The sequence below is a fragment of the Physeter macrocephalus genome, chromosome 11 (genome assembly GCF_002837175.3).
Source record: "Physeter macrocephalus isolate SW-GA chromosome 11, ASM283717v5, whole genome shotgun sequence".
In the NCBI taxonomy this organism is placed as follows: Eukaryota; Metazoa; Chordata; class Mammalia; order Artiodactyla; family Physeteridae; genus Physeter; species Physeter macrocephalus.
In genome coordinates this window covers 57,412,185-57,436,473 of record NC_041224.1, presented here as the reverse complement: position 1 = coordinate 57,436,473, position 24,289 = coordinate 57,412,185, and the positions used below count along the sequence as shown (strand labels likewise).

The window sequence follows — 24,289 nt, the reverse complement described above, 5'->3', positions numbered from 1 at the left end:
GGCCCAGGGGAAACAAAAGGGGGGGGGGGGGGGGCGGTTCTTGCCAGGGGCCCCCTGCTGTGGGCAGTGCTACTGGGATGGAGTAAAAAGGATAGGAATTGCGGAAGTGAGGCTTACCTGCTGCATAGGGTAAGTTGTACTGTGCTGGGAGCAATGAGTACCCCAAGTGGTGGTGGTGGTGGTGTGTGGACATCAGGCGCTGAGAAGGGGAGGTTCGGGGCCGGTCAACACTCCTTTCACCCCCGCCTGCTCCCCCGACGCTGCTACAGCTGCCACCACCCCCAACTGCCCCACAGCCTCCCCGATCTCTCTCCTGAGAAGTTTTATCACTTATCTGGAAAGGAAAGCAGACACAAAAGCTCTACTGTGAGACACATACATGAAAGCAAGATGCCCAGAGCCCACATTACGACTCCTTAAAGATGCAGGACACCTAAGAATCAAGGAGGTGCCTGGCAGAGCTACTGTCAAGTCAGCCAAACCACACTGTGGTTAGGACTTGAACTAGTCCATCTTCTCCCAGACCCTGGATCTGGCCTTATTGGTCTCTGACAACAGTCAGTGTCACTGCACTTCCCTCACCGTGGGAGACTTGCTCTTGTAATGACTGGCATGCTGCTGCAAGAGGTCCAGGGCTTTGGACTCTGAGCTGGATTTACAACTGACACTGGGGCTGGCTCGTGCCTTGTCAGCATCTTCACCCCCTGAGACCTTGCTGCCATACGGGGAGAAAGAGTAGCTGGAAGGCAGGTAGGAACCTGGGGAAGAGAAATAAAGCAGTCAAAGAAATGGGAGAGGGAGAAGAAACTCTTCTTCATTGAGCCTGGTGAGGCTAAGGCTGAGATATTTTCTACCACAGTGTCTTCGGGCTGAGACTCTTAGTGTGTACTTCCTTTACTGAGCTCTAGAGGCAAACAGCTAAGGGATATTAGGAACATGGCCCTCAGTTTCTGGGGAACCAACTTCCTTAGAGCCCCAATCTCAGATTCATCTTGGAGAGGTGATACAGTCATAAGATTTGAAAGATATTGGATTTGGAGATGTCCTTGGGCTCAAATCCTTCCTCTACTTACCAGTTAGGTAACCCTGAACAAAATTAACAAATTAATTAGCTCAAATTAACCTTCTGAGCTTCAGTTTCTTGACCATCAAAATGAAGACACCATTACTTATTTCATAGGATGACAGAGAAGATTAAATAAGATAATGTACATAAATCACCTAGTCCAGTGCCTGGCACAGAGCAGGTACTCATCAAATGGAACAACTGTTTTTATATAGAAGGATTGGGGTAACAGGAGAAAGGAATACTACAGGATGAGAATTTCCTATCTCAGTTTGAAAAGCTTATGTGTCCTATTTAGTATTTGCCTTATAATGTCAATATCAAGACTATTTCAGCTGCTCTCCTATAGGGAGGTGGGAGCTCCAAGAAGTGAAAGAAGGAGTCTTCCACCCCAGAAGCATCCCACATGGCTCTTCAGGCAACAGAGATCAGTGAGTAAAGTGAGCCTTTTCTTCTAACAAGTTAAAAAACACTTAAACTCCTACCTTGTGCCCCCCTCCCCAAGAACTCATGGATGGCAGTATAAAGAGTTTATCTTTCCCAGACTGAATCTTTCTAGCTGGACTTACCCCCAATCTGACTTCAAACTGCTCTTCCCCTCACCGACTGCCTCCTGACCTTACAGCTAAACACAATCTTGCAAATGAATACATGCACTCTCCTGGGTTGAATTTTATTTGTTCCATATTTCTCTCCTGCTACAATTAAGTTGTAAGCTCCTTGAGGGGACTGAGCTAGTCTTCCCTATTTCTTTTGTATTCCCCACAGTGCCTAGCACATTGCAAAATGTAGAGAGTATGTATTTTTGTTTGTTTTTCTGGCCACGCCCCTAGGCATGTGGGATCTTAGTTCCCTGACCAAGGATTGAACCTGTACCCGCTGGGACCGCCAGGGAAGTCCCTAGAGTATGTGTTTAGAAAATCCCAGCTGAGGGAAGACGGCTCTGGTAGAGAGGGGGTTTCGCCTTTACTTATCCATAAAAATTGACCGTAGAGTCAACTCTCTAGCTGGTGCAAGGGAGGGAAGAGTGGTTCCACAGACTGTAAGTAGGGGTCATTCAGGGAGCTCAGGATTAGTGACCACTTCACAGAAGGCCACATTCAAATCAGAGCTGTCATCTACCTGAGCCTCAGTAAGCCTTAGAGCTGAGCAAGAAAACTCTGGATTCGAAATCTGTGCATTTACCTTCCCATTGAATGGAACAGCAGCTAGAATTCGGTGCCGTACCTGGGTAGTTCTGCATCATCACGGCAGGCATGCCCCGGTAGCTGGGGTGGTTGGGGTCATAGGACTGGCTGTAGGAGTAGCCGTGCATGTAGGGGATGTAGGACTGGTGCTGGGTGAGGGGAGAGGACACAGGCACGTGGACGCTTGGTCGGGGATCCTTGCTCCCGAGGCGGGATTCCTCAGACGTGGGCAGCTTGCAGTCACTACTTGTGCTTTCCTTCCCATCCTCCTTGGGAACAGAGTCCTTACTCCGACTCCTTTCCTCCTTCAGTTTGCGGTCCCGCTCCTCCTTCCACCGCTCATCCTCTGACTTGATGTCTGAGTACTTGGCAGGATAAACATATGTCCACATCCGGGGCTCTGCTTCCTACAACGATCACAGAATGAGCTCTGAGTGTTTTACAGATAAGAGAGAGAGACTTCAAGCCCAATGTCCCTGTAGAAACACCAGAGCAGATAATACTAGACATCTGGGGCACAGCAGGATCTTGGCCTCTACTGACCTTTGTTTAAAATCACCTCTGGTCCCTCCTGCTTAAACGCCTGTCTCCTCCCCCCATAAAAGGAAATAAGATGTGGTGAAAGAAAGGGAAAATCCACCAGTGGGTCTTCTCTAGGAGAGAACAAGCATTCTGGGGAAAGGACTCCTTGACTAGAAGAAGCCGTTCCCTTTCCAAGGATATTTAGGTGGTTTCCCTTCTTCAGAGCAAACTTGGGCAGAGAGCTACAGGTGCTGCCCCGGCTCAGAGGAGGGTGGTCTAACTGTGGCACTAAGAGGGAAGGGGAGACTTTCTAAGTCTGAGGAACAGAGCAAAATGTAAGACCAAGTTCTTAGTTCTAACTCTGCCTAGAAAATCTTTTTGAGAGTAACTCGGTCTGAGTTGCGTACTTCTGGCCTACTTTAAAAAATGGAGAGACCACCATTAACTCATTCCATAGGAACCACACAATGGAAGAAACACTGGACTAGGAATCACTAGATACCTGGGTTCCAGTTCTGGCTCTGCCAGTTGTCTTAAGTAATTCCAGACAAATCAAGCTAACTTACCTGGGCCTCTCTTGTCAAATGGGAAAAACACCTTTTACTGGTGGAAAAAGTGCTTTTAAAGAAAAATGTTAGGGCTTCCCTGGTGGCGCAGTGGTTAAGAATCTGCCTGCCAACACAGAGGACACAGGTTCGAGCCCTGGTCCTGGAAGATCCCACATGCCATGGAGCAACTAAGCCCGTGCGCCACAACTACTGAGCCTGCGCTTTAGAGCCCGAGTCACAACTAGTGAGCCCACGTGCCACAACTACTGAAGCCCGCGCACCTACAGCCCGTGCTCCGCAACAAGAGAAGCCACTGCAATGAGAAGCCCGCGCACTGCAACGAAGAGTAGACCCCGCTCGATGCAACTAGAGAAAGCCCGCGTGCAGCAACGAAGACCCAATGCAGCCAAAGATAAATAAGAAACAAACAAAAAAAGTTAAAATGATTTACAAAAGTAAAGAATCCGTAAAATTATAGATTTCTTCTGCTAATCTGTATTCTTTTGATTCCCTACAAAAGGACAGCCCTGATTTGTGAGGAAGACAGAAAAATTATCAAACGGTATTTCTGTTTCCTTCCAGAACAGTTACCTGTCGGTACCAGAGTATTGGATCCACCTCTGCCTGTCGGCCACACTCGGCACCTGTCTTCGCCTCAGAGGCCTCCTTGCCTAGGTGGCTGGCCTCACTCAGCTTTACTTTAAGTCCTTCCGGGGCCTGGCTGGGGAGCTTGGAAGAGTCATCCAACTTGGGAATAATGACTGATTTGGCAGGGTCAGCCCCTTGCTCCTTGGCCTTCCCGGGTCCTGACTTCCCCAGGTCTGTCAGGCTGGGGGCCTTGGTGAGACTTGGTGGAACTGACGGCTTTTGCTTCCATTCTTCCTTGAGTGCTGCCTCCCGCTCCTTCAGGCCCATCTCTGCCTTCTTATCCAGTCCCCGCTGCTGCTGCTCCAAGCTCTGCCGTTTCTGCTGTTCTTCATACTGCTGCCGGTAAGCTGTGTTAGTGCTCAGGAGGTGGGTGTGGTAACTCTGGTCGCTGTAGCCATAGGGGGGCACATAGGCATACTGGTTGTAGTACAGGGACTGCATGTACATGTTGGGACGTTGCTGGATGACAGATGGCTGCTGACTGGAACTGCTCAGCTCCGGTTTCTTTTCCTCACAGGCATCGTTCTTCACTTTTCCCTCTATGGTCTCAGGCTCCTCATCCTTTTTTGTCTTCAGGGCCTGGCTCTCCACTCCTGCCTGGCTGCTGGGGTTCAGAGCCCCTGGGCTGGATTGTGTGTAACTTGGAGAGTAGTAACTCTCAAAACCTTGGTAATATGGTGAGTCTTTGCTCTGTGGCTGAGGGGGGAAAAGGGTTTTCTTGGCCCCGTCCTTAACCAACTGTTCAGGGTCCTTTGATTTGACGCTTTCCATTTTGCCCTCCCCATCTTCCCCAGCATCAGAGATGTCGGAGTACGCAGGGCTGTTGGTTTTGACTGAGCTGGCTTCAGCCCCATTCTGGGTCACTACATGTAAGGGGGTCATGGGCTGGGTAGGGGTAGTGCTATCTAGGCGGCTACAGCCTCCAATTGAAGGGCTGGGAGCATTGTCCGTGAAGCTGTAGATCTTGTCAGCTTCCGCCTTGATGCTAGCCAGTCGGCTCTGGTGGGGGTCTGAGGAGCCATTTAGGAGCGCCTCCATCTTCATCCCATCTCCTGATGATTCCCTGAATGGGCTTTTGCCTTCTTCTGCTCGACACACCTTCCCAGGGGTCAGAGGACTTTCAAGTTCCTTTGAAGATTCCTTCTTTTTTTTGTCTTTCTTTTTCTTGTCCTTGGCTGGAGTCAAGGCAGGGTTGACTGTGAAAGGTTCTCCCATAACAGTGGGCTTGGGCTGAATGGGCTTCAGTTGGGGGCTGTTGGGCATGGCCTGGACCACTGTGGTGGTCAAGCCTGAGGAGGAGCCTGGGCTTGCTGCTGTGAAGGTGGCTGTCTGGAAGGTGTAAATTTGCTGTGGGGGGATGGCAGGGGCAATGGGCCGGGCTGACTTTAAACTTTTGGAAGGAATCTTTTCAGGTTTCAAACTAGAGGGCTTTTTACATTTTTCTTTTTCCATACACTTCCTTTCCAAAGAATCAAAGGCATCATTGCTTGTTTCATCCATTACTGAGGGTCCATCATCAGAGCCATCATTGGATAAGGCCCCGAGATCTGTGTCCCCTTCTCCACTCAACTTTTTCTTACAGAGGCCTTTTGTGCTGAATTTGCTTGAAGGAGAAGGGCTATGGGGCTCTATGAGCCGAACTTTGGGGGTAGCGGAGCGGGCAGGGGACAAGGAACCTTTCTGTGAGACAGATGCACCATTGCAGCTCCCGAGGTCTGCCTGCAGGGTGGGCTCCTCTCCGTACTCACTGTCTCCATCTGCTTCTGGCTTGCTGTCGTCATCTGTATGGGCATGAGCTTGATGGTACTTAAGTCCATTGATGTGCTTGTACTTTTTGTTGCAGTTTGGGTGGGGACAGTCAATCAGGACTGGGGAAGGACAATTTCTGTCTAGAACAGTGGGTTCCACTTTGGTCCCAGGGAGGGGGCCAGTGGCTGAGCCCATGGAATTAGTACGGACACGCTTGCTCCCTTTGGAGTCCTCTGAGCTAGAATTCAGCTCCATGTCTGAAAGGGGTTTGTTTTTCCGCTTATTAGCTGAGGAAGGGCTGGCCTTTACATCCTCAGAGGTGCTGCTGGCAGCTGGGCGATGTTCTGAAGAATTCTGGCTGCCCCGCCGGCCTTTGCTATTGGCTCCTGCTCGGGTTTTGCTGCTACTGCTGGTCCCTTTGCTGTCAGAGGCTGTGGCTGTCTCATTGACAGGTGTGTTACTGTTGGGACGCATGCGTTTGCCTCTACCCCGACCATTGCGCATTTCCAAGTCACTGGTGGGAGAGTCACAGAACCTTGGCAAATGACAAACACAACAGGATATTATTAAGAAAAAAAAGCTATCTTCAAACCAGTTTAGCTGCAGCCTCCAGAAGAACTGTCCATATGGTAACTATCATTTTCAGTGAATATGATTTGTTAAAGGAACTTCTGAAAGCATGGTAACTGCATTAACTGGTGAGCTCCTAGAATGTTATCTGCATACTAACTATAAACTATTCCCCAAGATTTGGGTTCCCTTAACCCTGACAAACTGGAAATTAATATTAGGAACAAGCCGTAAAGTGCTATTCACTGAAATATCAGTCTTACGGCCAACTGCAACTTGAAAAGGTCCTTGTGAAACCCAGACTGTCTAGTGGAGTTTATGAAACTGAAAATGTTCTTGAGTTTAAACTTCTGAGAGATAGCTACTATCAAAAAATATCATCAATGAATGCTTGTTCACCTGTAGTCAGATTCTGGCCTTGGTCTCAAGGTGACTGTAGGTAGAAGCCAGAATTCAGTCATTCCAGATAAAGGCTTAAATAGGATCTTCTCACCATTCCTACCCATTGATTTATTCTTCTTGAATGCCAGATGAATATAATGCCTTCCCTTGTTTCTATAACATAACTGTCCTTTAAAAGCTGGGTGTCTTTTAAAAGCTGTCCAACTCTAACAGGATAAAGGTATAAGGGATCACTGATGAGGGTGGTTCAGATTAACATAAACTAAAAAGCTGTACAGTGCTTACCTGGGGGGTGCCCAATCATGTCGTGTGCAGTCAAGAAGTGTACCTACGTAAGTCTTGTTCCTCCATGTTACATTCACCACCAACATCCCTGGAAGACAAGAAGACTCAGATATAGACAAGAGAAATGCTGTTGGCCACTGAGAAGAGTATTTTCCATCTGAGTAGCATTCTGGCTCCTGTAGGAGGGTTTACGGGGTGCTCTAGGTCCCAGTGGGCCTAACAGCATTAGGCTGGAATAGTTCCACGGGAACTGCCTACAACACTGCCAGGGCCCCTTAGGATGGGCAACGGTTGTAAAGATTCCATGGTCCAGTTAAGGCACATTTTCCTAACTTTTAAAAAATTATGCAATATTTCAAATACACTAAAAAAATATAAAGGATAACTAAACGAAAACTCATGTACCCACCACCCAGCTCAATAGATTTATAAAATTTTGTGCTATACTTGCAACAGATTTATTTTTTAAAGAATAAAACATCAGGGCTTCCCTGGTGGCATGGTGGTTGGGAGTCCGCCTGCCGATGTGGGGGGCGTGGGTTTGTGCCCCGGTCTGGGAGGATCCCGCGTGCCACGGAGCGGCTGGGCCCGTGAGCTGTGGCCGCTGGGCCTGCGCGTCCGGAGCCTGTGCTCCGCGAGGGGAGAGGCCGCAGAGGTGAGAGGCCCGCGTACCGCAAAAAAAAAAAAAAAAAGAATAAAACATCATAGTTGAAAACCATTGTTTACTATATTTTCAAACTTGCCATTGATAGGATCATGCTGGGTATATAACTTACCTTTCTCACTTAACATTACAAATTTGAGATTTATCAATGTTGACATGAAGAGCTTAACCCATTTATTTTAATGGTGCTCAAGTATGTCATTGCATGATTTGACCACAATTTATACATACTGTTGATGGAAATTTAGATGTTTCTTACACATTTTCACTCTTAAATGACATCACAATGAATATTCCTGACATGTTCATTTTATTTAAAAATGGTTTTGAATAGATACCATAGTCACACTCCAGAATTTAAAAGGTAGCAAAAAAAAATGCAAACAAACCCCAATATAAAATGAAGTGTCCCTCCTGTCACTGTCCTTCAGCTTTTCAGGTCCCATACTCAGAAACATCCATGGATATCCATGTACTCCTCCAGAGGTATTTTATATATTTATAAGCAAATATGTTTATACATTCTTCCTCAAATGGTAGCAATGTACACCAATGTTCTGCACATTTTCCACGTAACCATATATTTTGGATCGTTCCATATGAGTAAACATAGAACTATTTCATTCTTTTCAATGGCTGCATATGAATGATTTCAAACCATACCATCATTTATTTATCCAGTCCCCTGTTGATGGACATTTAGGTTGCTTCATTCTTCTGCTATTACAGATAACGCTGAATAAATAACCTAGTACAAATGTCTTATCTTACATATCACAGAATATGTCTAAGATAAATTCCTATAAATAAAACTGCTAATCACAGAGCATTTGGATTTTTCATAAATACTGCCAATTTGCCCTCAGAGAGGATGTACTAATTTATAAACCCACCGTAGTTCATGAGAACACCTGGGGCAACATAGTGTTCTCAAACTTTCTGGTTTTGCCAATCTGATAGGAGAAAAATGGTATTTTATGTAGTTTTAATGTCATGTTTCTTATTATGAGTTTGTATAGCATTTCATTACAGATACCATTATGAGACATTTGTATTTACCTTCTAATGAACTGTCTGTTCATATACTTTGCTCATTTTTCTGCTGAATTATAGTCTTCTTCTTATTTGTGACTGTTTATATACCACAGTAAGCCTTTTGACTGTACTACAAATCAGATATTTCCCCCGGTTTGTCATTTGCCAACGGTGGTTAATGCTATGCAGAAATTACTTACTTTTAGGTTGTTACATTTATCAATCTTTTATGGCTTCAGAATTTTTGTCATATTTCAAAAGGCTTTCCCCATTCCATCACTTTATTAACAGTTTTTTTCTTATGGTTTCTTCTAGTATTTTTATGGCTTGATTTTTTATATTTAAATCTTCGATCCACCTGGAATTTAACATGGTATAAAATGTCTGACATGGACTTTTTTTTTTTGGCTGCGCCACACAGCTTGTGGGATCTTAATTCCCCGACTAGGGATTGAATCTGGCCCTAGGCAGTGAGAGCATGGAGTCCTAACCACTGGAACTCCAGGGAATTCCCTGACATGGACTTTATAATTTTGTTTTTTTTTTTTTGCCTTAATTCTAAATTATTTTTGGTTAGTTTTACATTGAATGAAGTCAAATATATTAAGCTTTTCCTTTATTGTTTGTGCTTTTTATGTCTTATCACAAGGTCATAAACATTCTACCGTGAGATATTTTAAAGGTATCTTTAACAAGCTAAGAATGTTTTTTACATTTTTAGTGGTAGAAAAAAATGAAAAGGAGAATAATATATTGTCATGTGAAATTATATGAAATTCAAATACTGCTCAGAAATAAAGTTTTATTGGAATATAGCCACATTTATTCATTTGCCCATTGCCTATGCCCGATTTCACGCCTCAAGGCAGACAGAGTTGAGTATGTGTAATAGAGGCTATATGGCCCTCAAAGCCTAAAATATTTACTATTTGGCCCTTTACAGAAAAGGTTCACCAACCCATTTTAGATCTTTTTTCTAATATAAGCATTTAAGGTATAAATTTCCCTCATAGCCCACTTTAGTTGCAGTCCACAAGTTTTGATATGTTTTCATTATCATTCAGGTCAAAACATTTAGTTTCCCTGGCTTTTTTTTTTTTTTTTTTGGATTCTGGGTTTATTTAGAAGAGTGTTGTCAAATTTTCAAATACCTGGGAATTTTCCAACTATCTTTTTGTTTCTGATTTCTAATATAATTCTATTGCTATTAGAAAACATACTATATATGATTTCAATTCTTTTAAATTTATTGAGAATTAATTTATGGTATAAAATATGGTCTATCTTGAAGAACATCCCATGTGCACCTGAAAAGAGTATTTCAAAATGTATACTCTGCAGTTGTTGGGTAGCCTATAAATGATAGATCAAGTTGATTGATAATGTTTTTCAAATCTATATCCTTATTAATTTTCTATCTTATCAATTATACTTGCCACTTGTTCTTGCTTACTGGAACTCCTATTTGGACCTTCTAGACTAATCCTCTTATCTTTCTAGCCTGTTTCCCATTTCTTTGTCTTCTGGTTGTATATTATAAGGGATTTCCTTCATCTTCTAGGCTACATACTGAAATTTTCATTTTTACCATTTTTAATTTAAAAAAAAGTATCCTTGTTTCATGGGATACAGTATTTTATCTTTCTGAATATATTTCATTATATATTTTTTTCTCTCAATAGTCTTTTGCTCTCTCAGTAGTTTTTTTCCCTCTAACTCCTTTTTTTCTGTTTGTTTTGTCCTACATTCTCTTGTTTTTCAGGTTTTCCTCAAAAAGTTTGGTGATCTTTGGACCTTGTTCATATTTAAATGAAAGGTAATAAAAATTGGACTGGAAGCACTATCCATTAAGCCATGAATACTGGTAGAGATTTTTCCTCCTTTCCAGGACTTGTCAGATTCCCCCAGAGAAGAACTCTTTAATTCTTACCTGCCTGCCAGTTTCTCTATGTTATATGGATTCTCACTTGGTCCTTGGTACAGCACCCTGCCTTCCTCTATGCCCAATGTCCCTGTTCTGGTTGAAACTCTTCGAAGAGTGAACATCAGTTTTCTGTAATGGCAGAGGGGCTGTGTAGGATGGGGATAATAATGCACAGCCTTTGCTTCTTCTCTAGACCTTCAGCCAGTCTTCTGTTTTCAGCTTCACCCCATATTCCCTGTGTTCAAAGGTACTCTGATATTTCCAATTTCTGAATATTTCTAGAAATCTGTGGTGCAAACTCCTTATTCTTGGCTCTCCTTCCTCCCAACCTCAGGTAAACAAAGAAACAAACAAACAAGCTTCTGTTTTTTCAGGTCTCTTAAATCAGCATTGTGCATCTGCTTTCTAGTGTCCCAAGTTTTACGGATTTATACCTGTCTTCTTTACCTTGTGAGTTTATATCTTAAAAACAAAATCCCTATACTGACATTTGAATGGGTTTTAGGAGCAAGGTAGGAGGTAAACATGTACTTTCAATCTACCATATTGAACCAGAATACTGAATTTACTCTTTTTTAAAAAATAAATAAATAAATTTATTTATTTTTGGCTGTGTTGGGTCTTCGTTGCTGCACGAGGGCTTTCTCTAGTTGCGATGAGCGGGGGCTGCTCTTTGTTGCGGGCTTCTCATTGCAGTGGCTTCTCTTGTTGCAGAGCACAGGCTCTAGGCGTGCGGACTTCAGTAGCTGTGGCGTGCGGGCTCAGTAGTTATGGCTCGTGGGCTCTAGAGCGCAGGCTCAGTAGTTGTGGCGCATGGGCTTAGTTGCTCCGTGGCATGTGGGATCTTCCTGGACCAGAGATGGAACCCGTGTCCCCTGCATTGCTAAGCGGATTCTTAACCACTGTGCCACTGGGGAAGTCCCCCTGAATTTACTTTTATTTATCTGTTTGGTATACAGTAAGTACTTGGAGTGTACAACCTACCTAGTTAAGTTTCTAATTAGAATTTCTCTAATTCAGGAAAGTCATTACCTATTATATATTAATTTACTGTCTTTCTGCCATTCTTTCATTTTTTTTTTCTAGGACTCATGTTGATCTCTCATATATTTTTTCTTTGTGCTTGATTCTTTCAATTTATAATCTTTTCTTTGACTACATGTAGACTAGAATTTATCCAGTGTATTGAGGTTTTTAAAAAATTTCAATGATTATAATATATAATTATATTTAAATGACTTTTTCTCATTTCCAAAATTTTGAACTGGTTAATTTTTCATATCTACATGACATTATTTAATTACTGGCTGTTTGGTTCATAGTTTTATTTTTTTATTTTTTTTATAGTTTTATTTTTAATAGAGTTTATTATTCTGTTTCTCTTTAAGAATTCTAAACATACTATTACAGTCTTTGTACCATATGTTAATTTCATTAGGTGTGCAACTCCTGATGGTTAAATTTTTAAAACTAATTTAAAATTTTTGAGATAATTAATTATAGATTCACAGACAGTTGTTAAGAAATAATAAAAAGATCTCACATGCCCTTTAATGGTAACTTTTTTTTTTTTTAATAAATTTTATTTATTTATTTATTTATTTAAGGCTGTGTTGGGTCTTCGTTTCTGTGCGAGGGCTTTCTCTAGTTGTGGCAAGTGGGGGGCTACTCTTCATCGCGGTGCGCAGGCCTCTCACTATATTATATATATATATTATATATATATAATATATATATATATATATAATATATATATAAAATGTAAAGGTTTTTTAGTTGTATTTAGTGGGAGAAATCAGGAAAGGTATGTCTACTCCATCTTCCTGAAAATGGAAGTGGAAGTCCTGGTTAATTTTTAGTGGTTATCTTTCTTAGCATTAGATTTCTATTATATATAATTTTGGTTTGCAGTGTCTTTTTTTTTTTAAAATGTATTTATTTATTTTTGGCTAAAAAAAAAAAAAAGAATAAAACATCATAGTTGAAAACCATTGTTTACTATATTTTCAAACTTGCCATTGATAGGATCATGCTGGGTATATAACTTACCTTTCTCACTTAACATTACAAATTTGAGATTTATCAATGTTGACATGAAGAGCTTAACCCATTTATTTTAATGGTGCTCAAGTATGTCATTGCATGATTTGACCACAATTTATACATACTGTTGATGGAAATTTAGATGTTTCTTACACATTTTCACTCTTAAATGACATCACAATGAATATTCCTGACATGTTCATTTTATTTAAAAATGGTTTTGAATAGATACCATAGTCACACTCCAGAATTTAAAAGGTAGCAAAAAAAAATGCAAACAAACCCCAATATAAAATGAAGTGTCCCTCCTGTCACTGTCCTTCAGCTTTTCAGGTCCCATACTCAGAAACATCCATGGATATCCATGTACTCCTCCAGAGGTATTTTATATATTTATAAGCAAATATGTTTATACATTCTTCCTCAAATGGTAGCAATGTACACCAATGTTCTGCACATTTTCCACGTAACCATATATTTTGGATCGTTCCATATGAGTAAACATAGAACTATTTCATTCTTTTCAATGGCTGCATATGAATGATTTCAAACCATACCATCATTTATTTATCCAGTCCCCTGTTGATGGACATTTAGGTTGCTTCATTCTTCTGCTATTACAGATAACGCTGAATAAATAACCTAGTACAAATGTCTTATCTTACATATCACAGAATATGTCTAAGATAAATTCCTATAAATAAAACTGCTAATCACAGAGCATTTGGATTTTTCATAAATACTGCCAATTTGCCCTCAGAGAGGATGTACTAATTTATAAACCCACCGTAGTTCATGAGAACACCTGGGGCAACATAGTGTTCTCAAACTTTCTGGTTTTGCCAATCTGATAGGAGAAAAATGGTATTTTATGTAGTTTTAATGTCATGTTTCTTATTATGAGTTTGTATAGCATTTCATTACAGATACCATTATGAGACATTTGTATTTACCTTCTAATGAACTGTCTGTTCATATACTTTGCTCATTTTTCTGCTGAATTATAGTCTTCTTCTTATTTGTGACTGTTTATATACCACAGTAAGCCTTTTGACTGTACTACAAATCAGATATTTCCCCCGGTTTGTCATTTGCCAACGGTGGTTAATGCTATGCAGAAATTACTTACTTTTAGGTTGTTACATTTATCAATCTTTTATGGCTTCAGAATTTTTGTCATATTTCAAAAGGCTTTCCCCATTCCATCACTTTATTAACAGTTTTTTTCTTATGGTTTCTTCTAGTATTTTTATGGCTTGATTTTTTATATTTAAATCTTCGATCCACCTGGAATTTAACATGGTATAAAATGTCTGACATGGACTTTTTTTTTTTGGCTGCGCCACACAGCTTGTGGGATCTTAATTCCCCGACTAGGGATTGAATCTGGCCCTAGGCAGTGAGAGCATGGAGTCCTAACCACTGGAACTCCAGGGAATTCCCTGACATGGACTTTATAATTTTGTTTTTTTTTTTTGCCTTAATTCTAAATTATTTTTGGTTAGTTTTACATTGAATGAAGTCAAATATATTAAGCTTTTCCTTTATTGTTTGTGCTTTTTATGTCTTATCACAAGGTCATAAACATTCTACCGTGAGATATTTTAAAGGTATCTTTAACAAGCTAAGAATGTTTTTTACATTTTTAGTGGTAGAAAAAAATGAAAAGGAGAATAATATATTGTCATGTGAAATTATATGAAATTCAAATACTGCTCAGAAATAAAGTTTTATTGGAATATAGCCACATTTATTCATTTGCCCATTGCCTATGCCCGATTTCACGCCTCAAGGCAGACAGAGTTGAGTATGTGTAATAGAGGCTATATGGCCCTCAAAGCCTAAAATATTTACTATTTGGCCCTTTACAGAAAAGGTTCACCAACCCATTTTAGATCTTTTTTCTAATATAAGCATTTAAGGTATAAATTTCCCTCATAGCCCACTTTAGTTGCAGTCCACAAGTTTTGATATGTTTTCATTATCATTCAGGTCAAAACATTTAGTTTCCCTGGCTTTTTTTTTTTTTTTTTTGGATTCTGGGTTTATTTAGAAGAGTGTTGTCAAATTTTCAAATACCTGGGAATTTTCCAACTATCTTTTTGTTTCTGATTTCTAATATAATTCTATTGCTATTAGAAAACATACTATATATGATTTCAATTCTTTTAAATTTATTGAGAATTAATTTATGGTATAAAATATGGTCTATCTTGAAGAACATCCCATGTGCACCTGAAAAGAGTATTTCAAAATGTATACTCTGCAGTTGTTGGGTAGCCTATAAATGATAGATCAAGTTGATTGATAATGTTTTTCAAATCTATATCCTTATTAATTTTCTATCTTATCAATTATACTTGCCACTTGTTCTTGCTTACTGGAACTCCTATTTGGACCTTCTAGACTAATCCTCTTATCTTTCTAGCCTGTTTCCCATTTCTTTGTCTTCTGGTTGTATATTATAAGGGATTTCCTTCATCTTCTAGGCTACATACTGAAATTTTCATTTTTACCATTTTTAATTTAAAAAAAAGTATCCTTGTTTCATGGGATACAGTATTTTATCTTTCTGAATATATTTCATTATATATTTTTTTCTCTCAATAGTCTTTTGCTCTCTCAGTAGTTTTTTTCCCTCTAACTCCTTTTTTTCTGTTTGTTTTGTCCTACATTCTCTTGTTTTTCAGGTTTTCCTCAAAAAGTTTGGTGATCTTTGGACCTTGTTCATATTTAAATGAAAGGTAATAAAAATTGGACTGGAAGCACTATCCATTAAGCCATGAATACTGGTAGAGATTTTTCCTCCTTTCCGGGACTTGTCAGATTCCCCCAGAGAAGAACTCTTTAATTCTTACCTGCCTGCCAGTTTCTCTATGTTATATGGATTCTCACTTGGTCCTTGGTACAGCACCCTGCCTTCCTCTATGCCCAATGTCCCTGTTCTGGTTGAAACTCTTCGAAGAGTGAACATCAGTTTTCTGTAATGGCAGAGGGGCTGTGTAGGATGGGGATAATAATGCACAGCCTTTGCTTCTTCTCTAGACCTTCAGCCAGTCTTCTGTTTTCAGCTTCACCCCATATTCCCTGTGTTCAAAGGTACTCTGATATTTCCAATTTCTGAATATTTCTAGAAATCTGTGGTGCAAACTCCTTATTCTTGGCTCTCCTTCCTCCCAACCTCAGGTAAACAAAGAAACAAACAAACAAGCTTCTGTTTTTTCAGGTCTCTTAAATCAGCATTGTGCATCTGCTTTCTAGTGTCCCAAGTTTTACGGATTTATACCTGTCTTCTTTACCTTGTGAGTTTATATCTTAAAAACAAAATCCCTATACTGACATTTGAATGGGTTTTAGGAGCAAGGTAGGAGGTAAACATGTACTTTCAATCTACCATATTGAACCAGAATACTGAATTTACTCTTTTTTAAAAAATAAATAAATAAATTTATTTATTTTTGGCTGTGTTGGGTCTTCGTTGCTGCACGAGGGCTTTCTCTAGTTGCGATGAGCGGGGGCTGCTCTTTGTTGCGGGCTTCTCATTGCAGTGGCTTCTCTTGTTGCAGAGCACAGGCTCTAGGCGTGCGGACTTCAGTAGCTGTGGCGTGCGGGCTCAGTAGTTATGGCTCGTGGGCTCTAGAGCGCAGGCTCAGTAGTTGTGGCGCATGGGCTTAGTTGCTCCGTGGCATGTGGGATCTTCCTGGACCAGAGATGGAACCCGTGTCCCCTGCATTGCTAAGCGGATTCTTAACCACTGTGCCACTGGGGAAGTCCCCCTGAATTTACTTTTATTTATCTGTTTGGTATACAGTAAGTACTTGGAGTGTACAACCTACCTAGTTAAGTTTCTAATTAGAATTTCTCTAATTCAGGAAAGTCATTACCTATTATATATTAATTTACTGTCTTTCTGCCATTCTTTCATTTTTTTTTTCTAGGACTCATGTTGATCTCTCATATATTTTTTCTTTGTGCTTGATTCTTTCAATTTATAATCTTTTCTTTGACTACATGTAGACTAGAATTTATCCAGTGTATTGAGGTTTTTAAAAAATTTCAATGATTATAATATATAATTATATTTAAATGACTTTTTCTCATTTCCAAAATTTTGAACTGGTTAATTTTTCATATCTACATGACATTATTTAATTACTGGCTGTTTGGTTCATAGTTTTATTTTTTTATTTTTTTTATAGTTTTATTTTTAATAGAGTTTATTATTCTGTTTCTCTTTAAGAATTCTAAACATACTATTACAGTCTTTGTACCATATGTTAATTTCATTAGGTGTGCAACTCCTGATGGTTAAATTTTTAAAACTAATTTAAAATTTTTGAGATAATTAATTATAGATTCACAGACAGTTGTTAAGAAATAATAAAAAGATCTCACATGCCCTTTAATGGTAACTTTTTTTTTTTTTAATAAATTTTATTTATTTATTTATTTATTTAAGGCTGTGTTGGGTCTTCGTTTCTGTGCGAGGGCTTTCTCTAGTTGTGGCAAGTGGGGGGCTACTCTTCATCGCGGTGCGCAGGCCTCTCACTATCGCGGCCTCTCTTGTTGCGGAGCACAGGCTCCAGACGCGCAGGCTCAGTAGTTGTGGCTCACGGGCCCAGTCGCTCCGTGGCATGTGGGATCTTCCCAGACCAGGGCTCGAACCCGTGTCCCCTGCATTGGCAGGCGGATTCTCAACCATTGCGCCACCAGGAAAGCCCTAATGTTTTTTTTTTTGGCTGCGCCACACAGCTTGTGGGATCTTAATTCCCCGACTAGGGATTGAATCTGGCCCTAGGCAGTGAGAGCATGGAGTCCTAACCACTGGAACTCCAGGGAATTCCCTGACATGGACTTTATAATTTTGTTTTTTTTTTTTGCCTTAATTCTAAATTATTTTTGGTTAGTTTTACATTGAATGAAGTCAAATATATTAAGCTTTTCCTTTATTGTTTGTGCTTTTTATGTCTTATCACAAGGTCATAAACATTCTACCGTGAGATATTTTAAAGGTATCTTTAACAAGCTAAGAATGTTTTTTACATTTTTAGTGGTAGAAAAAAATGAAAAGGAGAATAATATATTGTCATGTGAAATTATATGAAATTCAAATACTGCTCAGAAATAAAGTTTTATTGGAATATAGCCACATTTATTCATTTGCCCATTGCCTATGCCCGATTTCACGCCTCAAGGCAGACAGAGTTGAGTATGTGTAATAGAGGCTATATGGCCCTCAAAGCCTAAAATATTTACTATTTGGCCCTTTACAGAAAAGGTTCACCAACCCATTTTAGATCTTTTTTCTAATATAAGCATTTAAGGTATAAATTTCCCTCATAGCCCACTTTAGTTGCAGTCCACAAGTTTTGATATGTTTTCATTATCATTCAGGTCAAAACATTTAGTTTCCCTGGCTTTTTTTTTTTTTTTTTTGGATTCTGGGTTTATTTAGAAGAGTGTTGTCAAATTTTCAAATACCTGGGAATTTTCCAACTATCTTTTTGTTTCTGATTTCTAATATAATTCTATTGCTATTAGAAAACATACTATATATGATTTCAATTCTTTTAAATTTATTGAGAATTAATTTATGGTATAACATATGGTCTATCTTGAAGAACATCCCATGTGCACCTGAAAAGAGTATTTCAAAATGTATACTCTGCAGTTGTTGGGTAGCCTATAAATGATAGATCAAGTTGATTGATAATGTTTTTCAAATCTATATCCTTATTAATTTTCTATCTTATCAATTATACTTGCCACTTGTTCTTGCTTACTGGAACTCCTATTTGGACCTTCTAGACTAATCCTCTTATCTTTCTAGCCTGTTTCCCATTTCTTTGTCTTCTGGTTGTATATTATAAGGGATTTCCTTCATCTTCTAGGCTACATACTGAAATTTTCATTTTTACCATTTTTAATTTAAAAAAAAGTATCCTTGTTTCATGGGATACAGTATTTTATCTTTCTGAATATATTTCATTATATATTTTTTTCTCTCAATAGTCTTTTGCTCTCTCAGTAGTTTTTTTCCCTCTAACTCCTTTTTTTCTGTTTGTTTTGTCCTACATTCTCTTGTTTTTCAGGTTTTCCTCAAAAAGTTTGGTGATCTTTGGACCTTGTTCATATTTAAATGAAAGGTAATAAAAATTGGACTGGAAGCACTATCCATTAAGCCATGAATACTGGTAGAGATTTTTCCTCCTTTCCAGGACTTGTCAGATTCCCCCAGAGAAGAACTCTTTAATTCTTACCTGCCTGCCAGTTTCTCTATGTTATATGGATTCTCACTTGGTCCTTGGTACAGCACCCTGCCTTCCTCTATGCCCAATGTCCCTGTTCTGGTTGAAACTCTTCGAAGAGTGAACATCAGTTTTCTGTAATGGCAGAGGGGCTGTGTAGGATGGGGATAATAATGCACAGCCTTTGCTTCTTCTCTAGACCTTCAGCCAGTCTTCTGTTTTCAGCTTCACCCCATATTCCCTGTGTTCAAAGGTACTCTGATATTTCCAATTTCTGAATATTTCTAGAAATCTGTGGTGCAAACTCCTTATTCTTGGCTCTCCTTCCTCCCAACCTCAGGTAAACAAAGAAACAAACAAACAAGCTTCTGTTTTTTCAGGTCTCTTAAATCAGCATTGTGCATCTGCTTTCTAGTGTCCCAAGTTTTACGGATTTATACCTGTCTTCTTTACCTTGTGAGTTTATATCTTAAAAACAAAATCCCTATACTGACATTTGAATGGGTTTTAGGAGCAAGGTAGGAGGTAAACATGTACTTTCAATCTACCATATTGAACCAGAATACTGAATTTACTCTTTTTTAAAAAATAAATAAATAAATTTATTTATTTTTGGCTGTGTTGGGTCTTCGTTGCTGCACGAGGGCTTTCTCTAGTTGCGATGAGCGGGGGCTGCTCTTTGTTGCGGGCTTCTCATTGCAGTGGCTTCTCTTGTTGCAGAGCACAGGCTCTAGGCGTGCGGACTTCAGTAGCTGTGGCGTGCGGGCTCAGTAGTTATGGCTCGTGGGCTCTAGAGCGCAGGCTCAGTAGTTGTGGCGCATGGGCTTAGTTGCTCCGTGGCATGTGGGATCTTCCTGGACCAGAGATGGAACCCGTGTCCCCTGCATTGCTAAGCGGATTCTTAACCACTGTGCCACTGGGGAAGTCCCCCTGAATTTACTTTTATTTATCTGTTTGGTATACAGTAAGTACTTGGAGTGTACAACCTACCTAGTTAAGTTTCTAATTAGAATTTCTCTAATTCAGGAAAGTCATTACCTATTATATATTAATTTACTGTCTTTCTGCCATTCTTTCATTTTTTTTTTCTAGGACTCATGTTGATCTCTCATATATTTTTTCTTTGTGCTTGATTCTTTCAATTTATAATCTTTTCTTTGACTACATGTAGACTAGAATTTATCCAGTGTATTGAGGTTTTTAAAAAATTTCAATGATTATAATATATAATTATATTTAAATGACTTTTTCTCATTTCCAAAATTTTGAACTGGTTAATTTTTCATATCTACATGACATTATTTAATTACTGGCTGTTTGGTTCATAGTTTTATTTTTTTTATTTTTTTCATAGTTTTATTTTTAATAGAGTTTATTATTCTGTTTCTCTTTAAGAATTCTAAACATACTATTATAGTCTTTGTACCATATGTTAATTTCATTAGGTGTGCAACTCCTGATGGTTAAATTTTTAAAACTAATTTAAAATTTTTGAGATAATTAATTATAGATTCACAGACAGTTGTTAAGAAATAATAAAAAGATCTCACATGCCCTTTAATGGTAACTTTTTTTTTTTTTAATAAATTTTATTTATTTATTTATTTATTTAAGGCTGTGTTGGGTCTTCGTTTCTGTGCGAGGGCTTTCTCTAGTTGTGGCAAGTGGGGGGCTTACTCTTCATCGCGGTGCGCAGGCCTCTCACTATCGCGGCCTCTCGTTGCGGAGCACAGGCTCCAGACGCGCAGGCTCAGTAGTTGTGGCTCACGGGCCCAGTCGCTCCGCGGCATGTGGGATCTTCCCAGACCAGGGCTCGAACCCGTGTCCCCTGCATTGGCAGGCGGATTCTCAACCATTGCGCCACCAGGAAAGCCCTAATGGTAACATTTTGCAACAAAACTATAGTATAATATCCCAACCGAGATTCTGCCATTGATATAATGAAGATACAAAATATTTCCATCAACACAAGGGTACCTCATGTTGTCCTTTTTAGCTACACTCATTTCCCTCCCATCCCCACCCCTCCTCAATTCCTGGCAACTAGTAATCTGTTTCTCATTTCTATAATTTTGTCATTTCAAAAAAATTATATAAATGGAATCATACAGTATATAACCTTCTGGGGCTGTTTTTTTTTTTTTTTTTTTTTTTCCTACCAGCATAGAGTTCTCTGGAGATTTATCCAGCTTGTTGTATGTATCAATAGTTTAGTCCTTTTTATTGGTGGTTTAGTATGGAGATACCATAGTTTGTCTTACCACTCACCTGCTGAAAGACATCTGGGTTGTTTCCAGTTTTTGGCTATTATGAATAAGCTACTATACACATCTGTGTACAGGTTTTTGTGTGAACTTAAGTTTTTTGGTTTTTTAAAAATAAGATTTGTTTATTTATTTATTGGTTTTGTTTTGGCTGTGCTGCACAGCAAGGCATGTGGGATCTTAGTTCCCTGATCAGGGATCAAACCTCCACCCCCTGCAGTGGAAGCACGAAGTCTTCACCGGTGGGCCACCAAGGAAGTCCCCTGAACTTAAGTTTTCATCTCTCCAAAATAAATACCCAAGAATGCAATTACTGGGTCATACTGTAGTTGCATTTAGTTTTGGGATTTTTTTAACTTAAAAAAATTATTTATTTATTTATTTATTTTTCGCTGCTCTGGGTCTTTGTTGCTGCACGCAGGCTTTCTCTAGTTGTAGCGAGTGGGGGCTAGTCTTCGTTGAGGTGAGCAGGCTTCTCATTTTGTGGCTTCTCTTGTTGCGGGGCATGGGCTCTAGGTGCGTGGGCTCAATAGTTGTGGCTCATGGGCTTAGCTGCTCCACCGCATATGGGATCTTCCCAGACCACGGATCGAACCCGTGTCCCCTGCATTGGCAGGCGGATTCTTAACCACTGCACCCCACCAGGGAAGTCCTCTCTCTCTCTCTTTAATCTTAGCCATTCTAATAGTTGTATAGTAATATCTCATATTGTGATTTTTAGACAAGGATGTGACTGCTTTCTCTTCTGGAAGGTAAACCTATCAATAATATGCAGTTGTGTGTAATCATGGTTTCATTTTTAAATTTTTGTAATATGTATCTATCATAGGCCAGGCCTTGTTCTAGGCATTAGAGATTAAAAAATGAACAAAACAAGACCCCTGCTCTTGTACAGCTTGTATTCTAGTGGGGATGACAGACAATAAACAAACATGTTATATGGAATTGGGTGTTAAAAACAAAAACAAGAATGGGGTATAGAGTGACAGAGTGGGGCAGGAAAATGTTATATAAGGTGATCAGAGAAGGCTTCCTTTAAAAGGCAACATTTGAACAGAGACAAAAGAGAGAAGCTCTATGAATATTTGTGGCATGAGTACTTATCCCCAAAAGGAAATAACAAGTACAAAGGCCCTGAGGAAAGAGCATGCTTGGCCTGCTGAAGAAACAGCAAAGAGACTGGTGGGGTGGGAGCAGAACAAGCTTTGTTTCTCTCTCAATGTTTACCATTCTGGCCAAGGTTTACTCTTTGCAAGACTTTTTAAAAAATTAATTAATTAATTGATTGGCTGCGTTGGGTCTTCATTGCTGTGCGTGCGGGCTTTCTCTAGTTGTGGCGAGCAGGGGCTATTCTTCGTTGCGGTGCACGGGCTTCTCATTGTGGTGGCTTGTCTTGTTGCGGTGCGCAGGCTCTAGGTGCGCGGGCTTCAGTAGTTGTGGCTCACAGGCTCCGTAGTTGTGGCTCGCGGGATCTAGAGCGCAGGCTCAGTAGTTGTGGCGCACGGGCTTAGTTGCTCCATGGCATATGGGATCTTCCCGGACCAGGGCTCGAACCCGTGTTCACTGCATTGGCAGGCGGATTCTTAACCACTGCGCCACCAGGGAAGCCTGCAGTGTCTTTTTTGAATGTGATGTTTTTGTTATTAATTTCCCCCCTTCTCTGTTTAATAGTTTTGCAATTTCTTCCATCTAGCCCCCTAAGGACCTAGTCTGAAGAGGTCTTCTAATGGCCTGAGCCATTAGAAGATATTTAAGATATCACAGTTCTAATCACTGAACCAGCAGGCAGCTTCTTCACAACTCCTTAGGCTTCCCTCCTCCCCCACTCAATTAACTTTTTTTCTTTTTTAAGTAACAAATTCTTTATCAAGGGCAATTTTTTTTAAAGCCCCAACAACAGGTAGGTTCTATTATAATCAAACCTAATACAGTAGATTGATTTCATTAGTTGCTCCAATTCTTCGCCTTTGTCTGAATCTACACAATTTGCCATGCAACTAAGTTGCCACTTGTCACTCTGGTGTGAAGCCCTATACCTATATACCCTTTAAAAAATCTGCTTTATAGTTATAATTTATATACAATAACAGCCATTCATTTTAAAATATATAATTTGATGAGTGTGATTAATATTTATAGTTGTATAATTACTACCACAATTTATAGAACATTTCCATTAGTCAAAAAGTACTCAGCCCTTGTGCAATCAATCTCATTTCACCATCCCCAGTCCCAGACAATGATTAATCTGATTTATATTCCTATTGCTTTGCCTTTTCCAGAATTTCATATACAATGAATCAGACAGCATGTAGTCTTCCACATCTGGCTTCTTTCACTTAACATAATGCTTTTGAGATTCACCATGTTGTTGCATGTATCAGTAAGTAGTTCATTTCTTTTTGTTGCTAAGTTCAATTAACTTTTAAAAAATCTCCTTCCATGAGACTGGCTGGGGGGTTGGCATCCTGCTCCCCTGGCCTCAAGTTCTATTTATGAACTATCTCTATAGATATTTTCAGTACCAGGAACTCATCTCTCAGGCACCGTTCTCTGGTCCCATACCTGGAGGCCAGCAGGCCCACAGTTTCAGCCTCACTCAGTGACTTGCATCTCTTCTGTTTTTGGTCCATGGATAAGATTATTTTGTTTGTGAGCCCAAACATGTTCTTTGATTTTCACTTTATATATTTTACTTCTTTCTATGTGTTCAGAACAAAAGGGATGTGTCGAAAGTTTGAATACAGTAATTCAATGTGCCCAAAGGCATATTTTCTATGTAATGTATCTAGAGAATAAGACTCTAGAATTCGGACGAACCCGTGTCCCCTGCATTGGCAGGCGGATTCTTAACCACTGCACCCCACCAGGGAAGTCCTCTCTCTCTCTCTTTAATCTTAGCCATTCTAATAGTTGTATAGTAATATCTCATATTGTGATTTTTAATTTGCATTTCCCTAATGCTAATGATGTTAAACGTCTTTTTCATGTGCTTATCTGCCATCTGTATATCCTCTTTGGTGAAATATCTGTTCATATTTTAGCTCATTTTCTGACTGGATTGTTTTCTACTGTTGAGTTTTGAGAGTTCTTTATGTATTCTAGATACTAGTCCTCTGTTGGATATTTCTATA

The 24,289-nt window shown here is 39.6% G+C and overlaps 1 protein-coding gene across 5 annotated transcripts in view; it reads right to left on the bottom strand.

Annotated features, from left to right (window-relative positions):
* The window catches only part of ZNF609 (zinc finger protein 609), a 243,763-nt gene that overhangs the window by 6,236 nt on the left and 213,238 nt on the right, over positions 1 to 24,289 (bottom strand). For all 5 annotated transcript variants that reach the window (XR_003681624.2, XM_024128720.3, XM_055088031.1 and 2 more), the window contains exons 4-8: positions 6,978 to 7,065; positions 3,915 to 6,255; positions 2,294 to 2,660; positions 583 to 758; positions 118 to 334 (exon numbers count right to left, since the gene is read on the bottom strand). Coding sequence is in view for 4 of the 5 variants with exons in the window: in XM_024128720.3 (XP_023984488.1) it covers positions 118 to 334; positions 583 to 758; positions 2,294 to 2,660; positions 3,915 to 6,255; positions 6,978 to 7,065 (3,189 nt within the window). In the remaining variant the exon portion in view is untranslated. The remainder of the gene's footprint in view (positions 1 to 117; positions 335 to 582; positions 759 to 2,293; positions 2,661 to 3,914; positions 6,256 to 6,977; positions 7,066 to 24,289) is intronic.